We start from the raw sequence: 13723 nt of genomic DNA on the forward strand, positions 1-13723 counted from the left end.
GTCTTTACTGATAGGGATAAAGCCTGGGTAAATCTTTTACTTTGTGATTCATGCAATGCGTACAGAAGTGTGTTGCATTGACACATCAATTAGGATCTAAACACATCTTAATTAGTTGCCAGTGCCTGTCACTGAAAGGGCACTAACCTGATGCACAATGAATGAAGTATATTGCCTAAATATTGTCTATGAAAATAGTATTTATTTACATTAATGTTAACCTGCCCTTGGCAAACTTTTGTTGTCCTATGGCTCTGTTGAAGTTAGTTAATAATTTACTCATAATTACTTGCCTATAAGAAGCTGAATCTTTCATGAAACAAAAGATGAAGTGTTTTATGAATGTGTTTTTATGTAAGCAGGGTGCATTTCCTTCTAGGAAAGCAATTTAGTAGTAAGCTGGTTTTGTCCATGGGACAAAAGTACCCCTGAAATTCTAATTTAATTTTTCTTGTTTTAACATGGCATGAATACTGTATGGCTAGAGCTTCTCCAGAACCACACTTATATCACTGAAGTACTGGTTATTCTATGTAACATAATGTTAATATAGCTGTAGGGTTCTCTAGCACTTAAAACAATGGGAGTTTTTAATTGTGAGATAAACACTTTACGTGGCTTTGCATTTCACCTGCCTCAATCCTAAGAGACATAGAATGATTATACAGCTTCATCTCTTCACAGACCTTGAAAAGTTCTAGGCTACCCATTTCTTGACACAAAAAGAAAACACTAGAAATTTGACATTGTGGACATTCAGAGAAAAAAAGTCTTGATGATAAATTTAGTAAAGTTGATAATTCCAAGCAATACTTTATAATACACATTTATACATATAATACATATTATATATACATTTAAATAGGTACAATTAATGAAAAACAGATCAAGTTCAAGTTCCATAAACCTGTGTAAACATTAGAAATGTTCTAACCATTGCAGTTGTCAATAGACTGCATAGATCAGTTTCTAACATGCTGAGGGCAGGTGAGCAATAAAGTATTCTTAAATGTATAGAAGTGAACTTCCTTTTAGGAGAGGAGACACTGGGAAAACCTGTTGTGTGAGATAAAGTCATAAAATCATAGGAGTGTATTATCAGAGACTTTGAATGGGGCTTGACTGAGATGGTGAATAGGTGGAAGGTTTGTGTTCAATGTGTCTCACAGTCAAATACAATTCAGTATTCCATTGCTTAAATCTTCATGTTAATTAATAATTAAAAATTATCTGCAGAATATCTGCCTGTGAACATTTATGAAAATACTTTATTATGGTTTTCTCCAAAGATATCGCTCCACTGATTAAAAATTACCCTGTGTCTAACTACTGTTAGATATGCACATGTGAATTATTATTAGATATCCACGTATACCACTCATTGATGCAGCTACAGACTTGTATTCAAAGGCAAAGCTGCACCCACTGCACGACACAAACAACTCATGCCTCTTCTCAAATAACTTATCATAGTTTTGACCATAGGTGAAATTACAATTAGCTTATGAGAGGAAACAGAAATTAGCATCTGCCCATAGATCAGATTAAATTAAAGCCACGAACATGAGTTCAGCATATGAAACTATTCAGTCAATAAAGCTTCATTCTACCATTATTATATTGCCCAGAGGCTGCAACTGAAGGTGAAAACTGCACTTCCTTTATGTCAGTTGCCATTAGGTATCCCAACATTACACTGAATTTAGCACAGGAAAAAAAAAATTGCTGCTGGAAAATAATTCATTTTTAAGGCAGCTTTCATTTTGGCCTTGAACTCAACTATTTTGAATTCAGCCTGAGGGTATTTTGTTTGATAGCTTGCTGCAGGCTTAGTACTGCATGTAAGACTGCTGCATTAGCAGAGCTCTGACATTTGACACTTATCTGTGACTAATGATACATATTTGAGCCTCAGCAGCACCATTGAGTTGTGAGGGGACGTATTTGAATCTATCCATGAGAAAACAGAAAATCATGTCTTTAGAATGCTATTTCATAGATTTATCTTTTATCAGGAGTATAAAAAAGTCAGTTAATCATTAATCCTCCAAAAATTTTGACTAAATTGGGTATTATTTTTTTTATTATTTTGTTAATCGAAGAACATATAGTTCCAAACAGCAAAGAAAATGCAAAAGCTATATTAATTCTGGAATTAAAGGTGACCTTTTGCATGCTAGCAAATACAGCCCCAGTAAGATATACATGCTGATGAAGTCAGCAAGCAATTAAGGACATGACTCCTACACAACCTCTTCAGCTTACTAGTCACTTAATCATACAAGGTGTCGAGCCTTGTCACCCTGGACCTAAAACACATGCTTAATTTTAAACATGTGACTCGGTTACAGGATTCTGTGAGATTACTTGTGCATAACATTAGACACCTGTTTAAATGCTTTGCTGGATCAAAGCAGGAATGCTCAGCATTTCGCAGGATTGCCTGTTAAATGTGTTTTATCTCATCCTCCTATTGGAAAAACTCTTTGGTGGATATATGCTTACGTAGTGGGAAGAGAAAAAAGGTCTTAGCATCTTCTGATTATGGTGAGATTCAGCTTTTCAAACCTTACTGTATGGACTGATGTTTGATAATGAAAGACTTATTTTGTTCCAATTTATTTTCAGTTGAAAATTGCCAATTCTCAGCTATTTACCTCCAGACAAGTGTGAGAGACAAGAAAGCAAAGCAGGTCATTGCAAACACTGCTCTTCCTGAATTATGTTGAGGCTATTGTCAAAAATAAACACCACGTTCCTAAATGTGAATACATCCTGGGGAGAGCAAAGTGTAAGTGTCATAATGAGTTGCAAAAAAATGGCATGGCTGCTTGTAAACATATGGTCTCCCCTTTACAGTTTTAGTATGATGTCTGATGTCTGATTTTTCAGTGTTAAGCAGATTTACACCCTGTGGATTTGAAATTAGCTAGTGCTCAGGGCTCTTCTTCTCAGAGGCTGGTTTCAGAACACACACACACTTCACATTTTTCTTGGTTTTTACATTTAGCTGACTTTTATGAAGATTTCCCTTGGCCTATTTGGAGCAGAGCAGCAGTACTGTCCTGCTATTGCTTTGCTCTCCAAACCTCTCAAACTGTTCACAATAGAGTTCGGAGCCCTGCAGTAGGCTAAGGCTGGTGGCTGCTTTCGGGAATGACTGGCGGAGCTTCCACTGTAGGGGCTCTGACTCTGACAGCAGTGACTCACTGCCAGTGCCACGTGGCAAAGTTGGCTGATGGACTTAAAAAAGAATCATCCAATGCAAACAGGCATCTGCGGGTTTATATTTTACAATGATGCTTTTTTTCCCTCCATAGCCTTTTAGTTATGCCTTAGAAGGATCTAGAGTCAAAGCCAGATGGTTCCTAGAAGCAAGCAAATAAATCTACCTGGCCTGCACAAGCCCAGTACGCAAGATACTTTGTAAAAAGAATGGAAAATTCTTCTAAAAAGAATGGAAAATAAAAGATGAGGTAATAAATATTTAGTTCTCCAAATTAAATCCATTAGAAAAAAATTAGTATTTGTCTTTGTGATCACTATGGCAATATCTGAACAGTTCTGGAACTCTGTGCTTGTAGATAGTAGCTATGGCCACAGCATGAACACTTGGAAACTGGGGGACACTGACTGCTCTGTGCTGTTACAGCTATGTAACACACAGGAGACAGATATAGATATACACACACACACATATATATTTGCTGCACTGCTATAACAGTTGCTGTACTGCTCCATTAGAAATTTCTGGGCCTATCTGGAATGACTAATGGGTGTCAATATTTATACAAAGAACTGGAGAGCTTCCACAAAACCAAAAGAAAGAAGTCCTGGCATTACCCTGATATGTTTGCAGAGTGAGGCAGCTGTCCTGATTTGATACAACTGAAAAAACCCAATGCAAACCACGGAGAAGTTTTACCCTGCTTCTTCTTACTGCTCCCCTGCAGTGGTTCTTTGCACGCTACTGCACTTCTCTGTTCTTTCATCACCATTCAGTAGAGGGTAAAGGTTTGCGTCTTCTCTCTGGTTTGGTCATGAGGGCCCACTCAGAAGAAGGGGAACTATTGCTTTAAGAGACATATTTTAAAGGTCTTTTTACGTATGTGATTTATTTTCCATTTTGCTGACTGCTATTTCTGTAGCTCCTTTGTTAGTCTGTGTGTTAACAGTGACTGCTACTATTCTGTCTTCAGAATATCCTGATATCTTCCTACTTTCTTCTCTTCTGGCTGGAAGGAAATCTCATTAGTACAAACAGTAATAAACAGGCTCTGGTTTGCAGGAGTCAAGAGTGCTTGTAAGTGTGTGGATTCATATTTATTAAATGTACTTATAGACCTCAGGCCGTCCAACATGGCTTAATTAATATCACTTCTGAGGTCATCATTTTGCTGTCACATTTTTTCAGATTCTGACTACGTGTTAATATTCTGTTAATGCATAAACCATACTAATTTTCCAGTAAGAAGTGATCCTATTGGCAAGAAATGTCACATCTAATCAAAAGCTATGTGATTTGGAAAGCTTGGTAAGAATGAGGAAGTATGTATGGGTCTAACTCTTAAGCAAAATATAAGGATATAAAGAATTGCTTTATTAAAATGGTAAAAAAAAACCCAAAGAAAATACTCGATGTTTGCAATATTCATTTGAATTAAATTTCTATTCATACCATATGGATTAGGGTGAACAAGGGATTTTCTTTAATATTTTATTTGGCTGGATTGAGTGCAAGGGTTCCAGTACAGATGAACACTCTGAATGACTGGGTGACCCATTAAAGCATTCTGCTGAGGTATGCCTTTGTCCTGCCAGCTGGAGGATTTTGCCAGGGTTAAGTGCCAAAATAGATCTCAATACAAAAGTTTTAACTAATTCAAGGAAATCGTTACATAACCTCACTGCCAAGAATAGTGTTCACGTATACAGTTACAGAGAGATGTGATGAGGTTGAATATATTCCTATTTGCAAAGTACTTTGATAAGAAGCTGTTACAGTGTGCAATATATTATCATGCTAAATATGTACTTCAGTCTTTGAATAGGGATTGGGCAGAGAGAAAGTAAACTAAACAGAATTTTCCATTAGTATATGCTGAAATAGGTTGTCTAAACTCTGTGAAAAAAGCAAATGCTGAAGATAATAATTTGCCATGTGCAAATATACAGTTATGTGCATATTAGTATAATCTCCAGCTAAAATTTCCTCTTTTGAGTTTTTAATAAAAGGACAGTAGATCCAACCTTATGTGTTTCACATCAGCATCTCAGACAGCAAACATTTTGCATTGCAAGAAGAATCCCAAAATTATTTTATGATGTGATTTTGTTCCAGTATCCATCTAATCGCTACAAATATATTCGTTTTCACTTTTTTCTCAAGAAAAAGTAGGAATAGTAAGGAATAGTATTAAAGTGAGGCTCAGAATTAATTATGCAAGACATCTGTGCTTATATCTGGAGTCTGGTTCATAGTGGGTCTCCAGCATTTGAAGTCAAGACCAAGTGTCCCACTGACCTCAGAAAGACAAACCTAGCCTCCTGACTAGAAGTACTTTTTATTATTATTTTATGCTATTTCTGTGTGTAAGTGCTTGCCCTGCCACAGCTACTGATGTTACATAAAACCCAATGGTGTATTCTACAGGGATAACACAAATGTGAAGGAGGCTGTTGGACACAAACCACTGGAACTCTGGGGTTTTTTTAACCTTGGAATGTATATACCTTTACTGACCCTTAAGCTGCCTCTTTAACATTTACTCTGTATCTTAAATCAAGGTTTAGGAAGGTTTAAATATAACCATTTAACAAATACATTGTGCTAAACAAGTTTAGGGTATATATAAAGGCTTTCAGCCTTTCTTAATATAATTTCCCTCAAGATAATAACAAATGCAAAGGTTTCCTATCATTTACCTGGATTCAGTTAGACCATATATGCCTTCAGGAAGAACTGGGGAGTACACATTTATTCTCTCACATTATTCTTCTTAAGAAAAAATTTATTCTTTGTATAATGTAGTCATCATTTAGAGAACACATAAATCTTCACACTGTTACTCCATTCATGTGTTGGTTTTTTCTTTTCCCCTAACTGCCATGCCAAATTAATCCCTGGTGCAATATTGTGTCACCAGGGAAGCTGCGCCACTCGCCTGGACTCTAGTTTTAATTGAAAGATTTATCATTCCAGAGTTTCTTGGTCTTCTGTACTTAGTACGTGGATCCTTGGAAACCCTGACTGCTTTGCCATTACTGTCTCTTTTCTTTAAAGAGTTTATCTTTTCCTTGTTTTTTAATCATGGTTTCTCTTAATGGAATGTGTGGAAAGTTTCCTCATATAAGCAAAATAAAAAGCCCCACTGTGATTTGCTCTTGACTCATATAGGTACAGTTATGCAACTTTATTTAGCTTGTTATGTTTATTGCACTTTATTAAATAATTTGTTATTGATAATGTGGAACTGGGCAAGTTGTATTATGATTAAATGCAATAGCTTGTTCTTCCTCACATATGTAATTGCTAAAATGAAGAATGCCAAGGGGTTTGGAGAATTGATGAACAGAGTTGGGGATTTTAATTGCAAAGATCCAGGACTGATGAATATTTTAAATACTTCTGTGATACTCTGCACAGAATATCCACAAGAGGGAACTGTTTTACATAAAGAGGAGTCATTCCCTTGCTGCTAAAACGCTCCTTTCTGGAACCAAATCCTCCAGAATTACATTGAGTAGGCATGATTTTGTCCTGGACTACGCTACATGGTAAGAACAGGAAAAACACAGGTCAGCACAGCGTTTGTTCTGTTCTGTAAATAGTACTGTTAACCAAGTAAATTTTGAGCTCTGGAATTGAAATATTAAACAGACAACTAATCTGAAAACAAATCCATTGAAGTTTTCTGTTTGTTTGGAATAGATCTCTCCAGGATGCAGAGCTTGAAAATCTTGTTTAGTCTGAAGGCAACATGAAATGGAGTTGTTGCTTCAGTAAATGAAGCATACAGCCCCAGGGGGCTTTCTCCACTCTGCTTTACAGAGCCTGCACTGGAAAGCTGGCCTTTCTTTATTCATAAAGGAGTAAGCTCAAATGGGATTTAATGGAAGGGATATTAATTTAAGGATCATTTTTACCTGTGCCTATGAATGAACAAAATTCAAAGTTACCTACTTCGCTTTGTCTTTTGCAGACATTTCCTAGTAAGGAAACTTTCAACTGGTAAGGTAAGTCTCCCCAATTGATATCAATATTTACTTTTCAGTGTGAGTTTCACAGTAAATATTTGTAGAACTGAGCCATATTTATGTAAATAAAAGTTTTGTTTATACGGATAAAACAAAAGGTTTTCCCCTGGATATATAGTGTGAAATTTATATACTAGGACTCCTATATGTGTTGGTTGGTTTATACACAGTTTTTGAGCACCAGAACTTAAAAGCAGCCTTTAACAAGTGATCACAATAAATTTCCTATCCTTGTCCAAATCTACAAGTAAACTCTGTGTGAACATGTTTGAATCAAATTTGAACATACAGACTACATTTTGTGGTGCACTTGCTTTGCTTTAGTCAAGGTTTTTCTTTAGGACCATCTTGGGTATGTGGGGGTACAGTATTATGGGATGATATTTTAGAGGTGCCTAATGATCCTGTTTGCATCTGGAGTGCTCATGGAAACAGTGTCTGCCCTGCTCAGCTGCAGCAGTGTTGAGTCCAAGAAATACTTTTTAAGTCATACCTTTTGAATGTATAAAGCAAGAAAATGTATTTTCAGACCCCAGCCGCTCTGTCAAACCTTCTGGGCCCTCTCAAACAGCAAGAGAGAATGTATGTCACAGCCATGGCTTCAGAGACTCAGCTCTTGTTATCTGCCAGAGTATGGAAGAAATTCCACCATGCAAAAGCCTTCCCTGGGATATGCTGTGCAGCTGCTGTGCATTGTCCTCATCTTTCAAGGTGCACAGGGTTGTAGTTTCTATTAGCTGTAAGAGTGCCTGTAAGTACCCAGCACTTCTGAAGATCAGACATCAAGTGCCTGTGTTACGATGCTCCTGCCCTTGTTCCACTCCTGGTGTTTGCTGATGGATAAAAGGATCCCTAGGCATGTGTGCAGCTGTGAAAAGGGTGCTCACCGCAGGAATGCTGAGCAATGACCATGAGGACCAGGTTCTGAGCCCAGCACCCAAGGTTGTGTGATCCTGTCACGGCAACACTTTGCATTCTAGCTGTGGGGAGAGTTAGCAAAGAAAAGCCATGGGAGGGGGCAGCAGCTGTGGCAGTGCAGTCTGGGCTTGCATGTGGCAGCTGTGACAGGCATTTTCTTTTCAATCTGACTAGTTTTCTTCACTAAAAATTCTCAACCAAATAGTTTCCTAGGAATGGCCTGCTTCAGGTCTGCTATGTAACTGAATGTTTTTCTCTGGGAAAAAGTAATGTGGCATTTCTTTTACCTGTAAACACTTCCATATCATTATCAAATATTTTCTCTATTCAGAGGCCCCTATTAAACCCTTCTGGAAAAAGGAAGCCTTCTCTTGAAGGAACACACTGGAAAGAGACATCATGATAAACTCAGACAAACAGTGGTGTTATTGCATGATAAAAGTGGGGGTGAGAGGGTTAGACAGCCCCATAAAAAGCTTTGGGAACTCATAAAATCTCATTACCTTAAGTAGAAAACAAAAACAAACAAGTCCCTGGCAGATGCAGAAACAGAAACTACTACTACTAAAGGTTAAGAGATTACTATTTCATAATGGTGGTTCTCTGCTGGTATAGCAACTAGATAAGATGGGGGAATGTCACGCACACAAAGCCTGCTGTATTTTACCCTTGGAAAGATGTCAAGAGGATCTGCATAATACTTTGTACAGACAACCCAGTGAGGAGACCATGTGCCAAACAGAGATTTTGATTTATGTATAAATGAATACACATATAGACGTATAAATTTCCCTGCTTTCCAATGTGAATCTGAAAACTAAGTAGGAGATGACTATCCAGACCTTCTTGCTGGCTTCCACTTTCACCCCTATCCTCACCAAAGGTGTCATTTTATATCGTTATTTACATTCCTAAGGGTTAAATTCAGGAATGTTCTTGGGATGTGCGGCAATTTACGGCGTGTTTGCGGAGCATTTGCAGTACTTGCCTGTGTCAATTAAAGACAAGCCACGAATGCCTTCAGCGGAAAAACCCACGCCGCGGTCCCCGATGTTTATTTCACGCTCCCTTAGCGCGTTTCCATGCCAGCTCCCCCTCCCGCGCCGTGCGCATCCCCGGGCACCTGCTGCTGCAGCTCAACCGCCTCCTGCGAGCCCCGAGCGCGCCCCGCTCCCTCCTCCCTCCCTCCCCCGCTGCCCCCGGCTGCAGCCCCGGGCCCGCCGCCCCCGAGGGCGCCCTTGCGGAGGGTCTCGCTCTCCGCGGTGCCGCGCTGCGCGGGATGCGGGCGATGGGCGCGGGGGCCCGGCGGGGCTGCGGGGGCCGGGGCCGTGACTGCGCCGTGCGTTGGCCGCTGCGTCATGACATCCTCCGAACCGGCCTCGCGCACGGCCGGCGCGGGGGGGCCGCTGCCGCCTGCCCCCGCCCCACCGCGGCTGCGGAGAGCGCGGCGCGGCGGCGATGGACGCGCCAGGGCCGGCGGGACTTGTTGGACCGGCAGTTCCCCGGCGCGGCCGGGCACCGCCTCGCCGCCACCTGTGAAGCGCCCGTCTCGGCACACAGCCCCCGCTCCCGGCTCGCCGTCCCCTCCGGAGCGGGCGCTCGGCGCTTCGGCGGCGCCGCCAGCCGGACCGAGCGGGCGCGGAGCGGGGAGCGCTGCCCATGGGGCGCCGGGAGCCCGCCTGAACCGGCGCCCTCACCCCGGCGGCAGCGCGGCACCCCCGGCCCGCCCGGCACCCCCGGCCCGCGGGGCCTTTGATGCGCTCCCGGAGCGGCCGCGGCTGCGGGCGAGGGGCCGTCGCGTCCCCCGGCGGCACAGAGGGAGGGGCGGGAGCCGGCGGCGCCGCTGCGCGTGTGGGAGCAACAGCCTGAGCGACAGCCGGGCCCTGGAGGGAGCTCCCGAAGGATGGGCGAGGAGGCGGCGGCAGCGGCAGCGCACGCACAGATGGGCCAGCGGAGGATGAATTAGGAGCCACAGGAGGCTGCTGCTGGCACCGAGGGGGGAAGAAGAGAGGAAGGGGCTGGACTTGAAAGAGGAGGAGGAGGAGGAGGGTGCGCGGGGAGGGGGTGACTGAGTATCGCTGATAACAAGTTAAAGACTAATAACAATAATAAGAGACCACCTCCGGGAGGATCCGCGGCGGAGGCTGAGTGAGGGATCCCCGCTGAGGCCAGCGGGGTCGCAGCGCTGGGTATCTCGGAGAGACGCTCAGAGGCATCAGTTTGTGGTGGTGGTGGATGATTTTTTTTGGGGGTGGGCGGGGTAGGGGCTGTGTATGCGGGAGAAGGAAGGGGTGGGAATCTGAGGAGGAGACTATATTTTTATTATTATTTTTAAATTTTTTTTAATATTATTTTCGCCGTACAAAGAGGACGCTCGGAATTCACCGGCCTGTCGGCTCCCGAGAGGGACCCGGGAATTGTGCGGTCGCTTTTCTTCACCTGCTTTCTTTTTTTTTTTTTTTTTTTTTTTTTTTGTTTGTTTGTTTGTTTAGTTGGTTGGTTTGGTTGTTTGTTTGTTTTGACTGGGGGCTTTTTTTATTTTTATTACTCTCCTTATGGTTCCCCGCTGAACAGCGGCGGCAGCAGCAGCAATATGGCTGGTGATGGGCTTTTTGGGGGGCGCTGGCGGCGGGAGGAGCTCTCGGAAGCCCCTGCGCGCCCGGCTCGCTGTTAGCTATGGCAAATGGCAGCGGCGGCGGCTCCTACCCGGGCGGCAGCGGCAGCGGCATTAGAATGAGTAACAATATCAACGCCAACAATCTCAACACAGACTCGTCCTCCTCCCCCGTCAATGTGCCCAAGATGGATGCGCTCATCATCCCGGTGACCATGGAGGTGCCCTGCGATAGCCGCGGACAGCGCATGTGGTGGGCTTTCCTCGCTTCATCCATGGTTACTTTCTTTGGGGGACTGTTTATCATCCTGCTGTGGAGGACCCTCAAGTACCTGTGGACTGTCTGCTGCCACTGCGGGGTCAAAAACAAGGTAACTCCCCCTTCCCTTGCCTTCCCCTCCTGCTGCCGGTGGTGGTTGGTGCGGTGGTGGTGCTGAGGAGGAGCAGGAGCCCAGCCTCGTAGGGCAGGACACCTGGGCTCGGTGGCTCAGGGCTGCTGGTGGCACTGTGCTGGCTGCTCTCGGCTTGGGCTGCTGGGAGCTGCAACGTGGGCAGTGTAGCTGGAGGGTGAGGTGGTGGGTGCAGTCCCGAGGTGCCTCCCCGCTCCCCCTTCTCGTTTTCCCCTGGTGGCACGAAAGTTACACCTGCTGTGCGACACTCAGCCTGTCCGAGAGGGACACGCTGCTCTGGTGGGACGGGGCACATCTCAAGTTTGTGTGCACCCTTGGGGCCGCATGCCATGGGGTGGGAGCTTGCATATCCTGATCTAAGCTCTCAGTTGCCTTGTGGAACGAGAAACTTTGGCAAAATTGAAAGGGTCAGTTTCTCACTCGAGTGAATCTTAAGCTAGTTCCATTCCCTGGGAATCTTTGACATTTCTGTTTGCTAAATTAAGTGTATCTCTCTAGAAGTATTCTGTACATTTGTAAGTATTCTCTTAACCTAAGTGTGAAGTCTTTGAGGCAGCCTTTCTGCCCCTTTGGTTTTTGCATATTTCCAGCAAGAAATAGAAGAAAGCATAGTATGTGAAATAAGTTCAGTTTCTGCTTTGAAGGGTCTATTTTCAAACCAAAGCTAAGAACTTGCTCAAGTCTAGACTTTCGTTTTTGATTACGAAAAATGAGATCCAAAGTGTTACCACTCTGTGTTGTGAAAGTGGATTTTGACAGACCCCAAAATAGACCAGCAACTGGAGTTTCTCCCCTTCCCTTTTCACATTTTTTGAATTACAAATGGAATAATATCTGCTTCAGTTATTCCTGGCACACAGACACCCACAAAAACACACACACCTTTTAATATATGGTTGCTAGGTTGCTGGTTTGCTTTGACGTACAGTGAGCTGTCTTCCCCTTTCTCCTGTCCCCTCCCCTAACACACAGCACATACACCCGCTCTGTGGAGGGCCCAGCATTTAGGGGAAGCCAGGAACAGAGTCAGAGCATGAGAAGTTAATGTTTGTTGTGTAGTTTGGGTTGCCTAAATGAACCTCCACGTTCCAGTTGGAAGTTAAACTCTTACAGTGAGTTTGGCCTGTTTATGGAAGGAGTGATTGCTAAAGTTAAGGAATAAAAGCTTTTAAGTCAGCCTTAAGTGTCAGGAATTCTCTCAGGGAGCACTACTTTTCTATAGGCTTTTTTTTTCCATTCAAAACCAAACCTGAACTTTCTTAGAGAGGTGCTAGCCAGATATGATGACACAGCTCTAATGAATTTGTGATAATAAGATACTCTTTCCTACAGCAGTAAAAGTCAATTTTCAAGGAAGGGTGAGTAGTGAAGACTTAAGCTTTGGTTTTCTTGTGTATTTAGCATTTCTGCCTCCACAGAATGAGACGAATCTACAAAGGCTCTCAGGGATCTTGACGAAAAAGAAAAATCTGTGTGTTATTACCTTGTTATTACCTCATGCTTCTTCCCTTGAGAGAGTAAAAAGTTAGAGGCTTGTACATAGACTTCTATGCATGGTTTCTTGATGGGTGCTGTTGGTCAGATAGTCCATCACTGGGACACAGTCAGTTAAAGCAGATCAGTCATTTCTTAACCAGTATAGAAAGATATGTGCAAATTGTTTTTAAAAACCTCTTGGCTAAATATGGCAGTTTAGTAACAGGCTTTGTTGAGGGGTTCAAACACTTCCAGTCCCAACAGTTTGATGTACTATGGCTATGGCAGGTTGTAAGATTTCAGTTTATTTCATCTTTGAGACGGAAGTAGTTCCATGAATGTCATTCCCTGGGGCAGGAGGATAAAGGGCTCTGCAGGTAGGGGGAGATAGATGTCTCCTTTTAGATCCTATTTGTTCCACTTAGAAGGATTTTCAAGACTCTGGCAAAGAAGAACTTTCAAGGGCTGATCCTGCATTCCTTATACAATGAAATGGGGAATTGGAGGGAATTCTGTGTATTCAAGGACATTAGTTTTAACTAGTTATTGCAAAACACTTTTCTAGTATTCAGGGTATAAAGGCTAACTGAAGTAACAACAATTATCTGAAACTTTGCTGTTATCAAGCACATACTCGCTTGGTGAGTTGGGAAAAGCTGCTAAGGCTGCTGGACAGAACTGTGAATTCGTATATGTGCTGTGTTGACTCTATTGGGCCTGATATAAAAGCAGTTTTGGAAGAAGTAGCTCCTCCTACTGCAGGATTGAAGAAGTTTTCTGCGTGTTAGGAGCTTTCCTTTCCTCTGCTGCCTCTTCTGCTGCTCCACAGGTTGCAGGGGAGTTGGGCTGTCCAGCATCATCTCCCTATCTACACAAAGAGCAGTCCCAGTGAGAGAGCTAAAAGAAATCTTCCTCATGTCTACTTTCTGTGGCCTCCTATTGAATAATTCACATATATATGTGAATAATTCAGAGTTAGTCTCCTGACACTCATGTCTGGATCTGGTATTGCAAAGAACTGCAAAAAAGTTTCATTTTTTTTCTCCCT

The 13723-nt window shown here is 42.8% G+C and overlaps 2 protein-coding genes across 35 annotated transcripts in view; both read left to right on the plus strand.

The window, feature by feature from the left end:
- The first annotated feature begins 9242 nt into the window (after window positions 1-9242).
- Window positions 9243-11141, plus strand: LOC141729683 (uncharacterized). Its single transcript, XM_074544770.1, has 2 exons — window positions 9243-10224; window positions 10946-11141. Exon 1 carries the CDS (start codon window positions 9258-9260, stop codon window positions 10134-10136), a length of 879 nt encoding a protein of 292 aa, XP_074400871.1. The 5' UTR covers window positions 9243-9257; the 3' UTR covers window positions 10137-10224; window positions 10946-11141.
- KCNMA1 (potassium calcium-activated channel subfamily M alpha 1) overlaps window positions 10231-13723 on the plus strand; it is a 406748-nt gene continuing 403255 nt past the window's right edge. For 33 of the 34 annotated variants that reach the window (XM_074544761.1, XM_026799790.2, XM_005481495.3 and 30 more), the window contains exon 1: window positions 10231-11160. In XM_074544761.1, coding sequence (XP_074400862.1) covers window positions 10852-11160 — 309 coding nt within the window. In that variant the 5' untranslated portion in view covers window positions 10231-10851. The remainder of the gene's footprint in view (window positions 11161-13723) is intronic. The other variant, XM_074544759.1, reaches the window with a different exon arrangement.

This window comes from Zonotrichia albicollis, chromosome 7, assembly GCF_047830755.1.
Source record: "Zonotrichia albicollis isolate bZonAlb1 chromosome 7, bZonAlb1.hap1, whole genome shotgun sequence".
Taxonomy (NCBI): domain Eukaryota; kingdom Metazoa; phylum Chordata; class Aves; order Passeriformes; family Passerellidae; genus Zonotrichia; species Zonotrichia albicollis.

Coding starts and splice junctions, on each gene's coding strand:
- LOC141729683 (XM_074544770.1), top strand. CDS start 9,258: ATGCCAGCTCCCCCTCCCGCGCCGTGCGCATCCCCGGGCACCTGCTGC.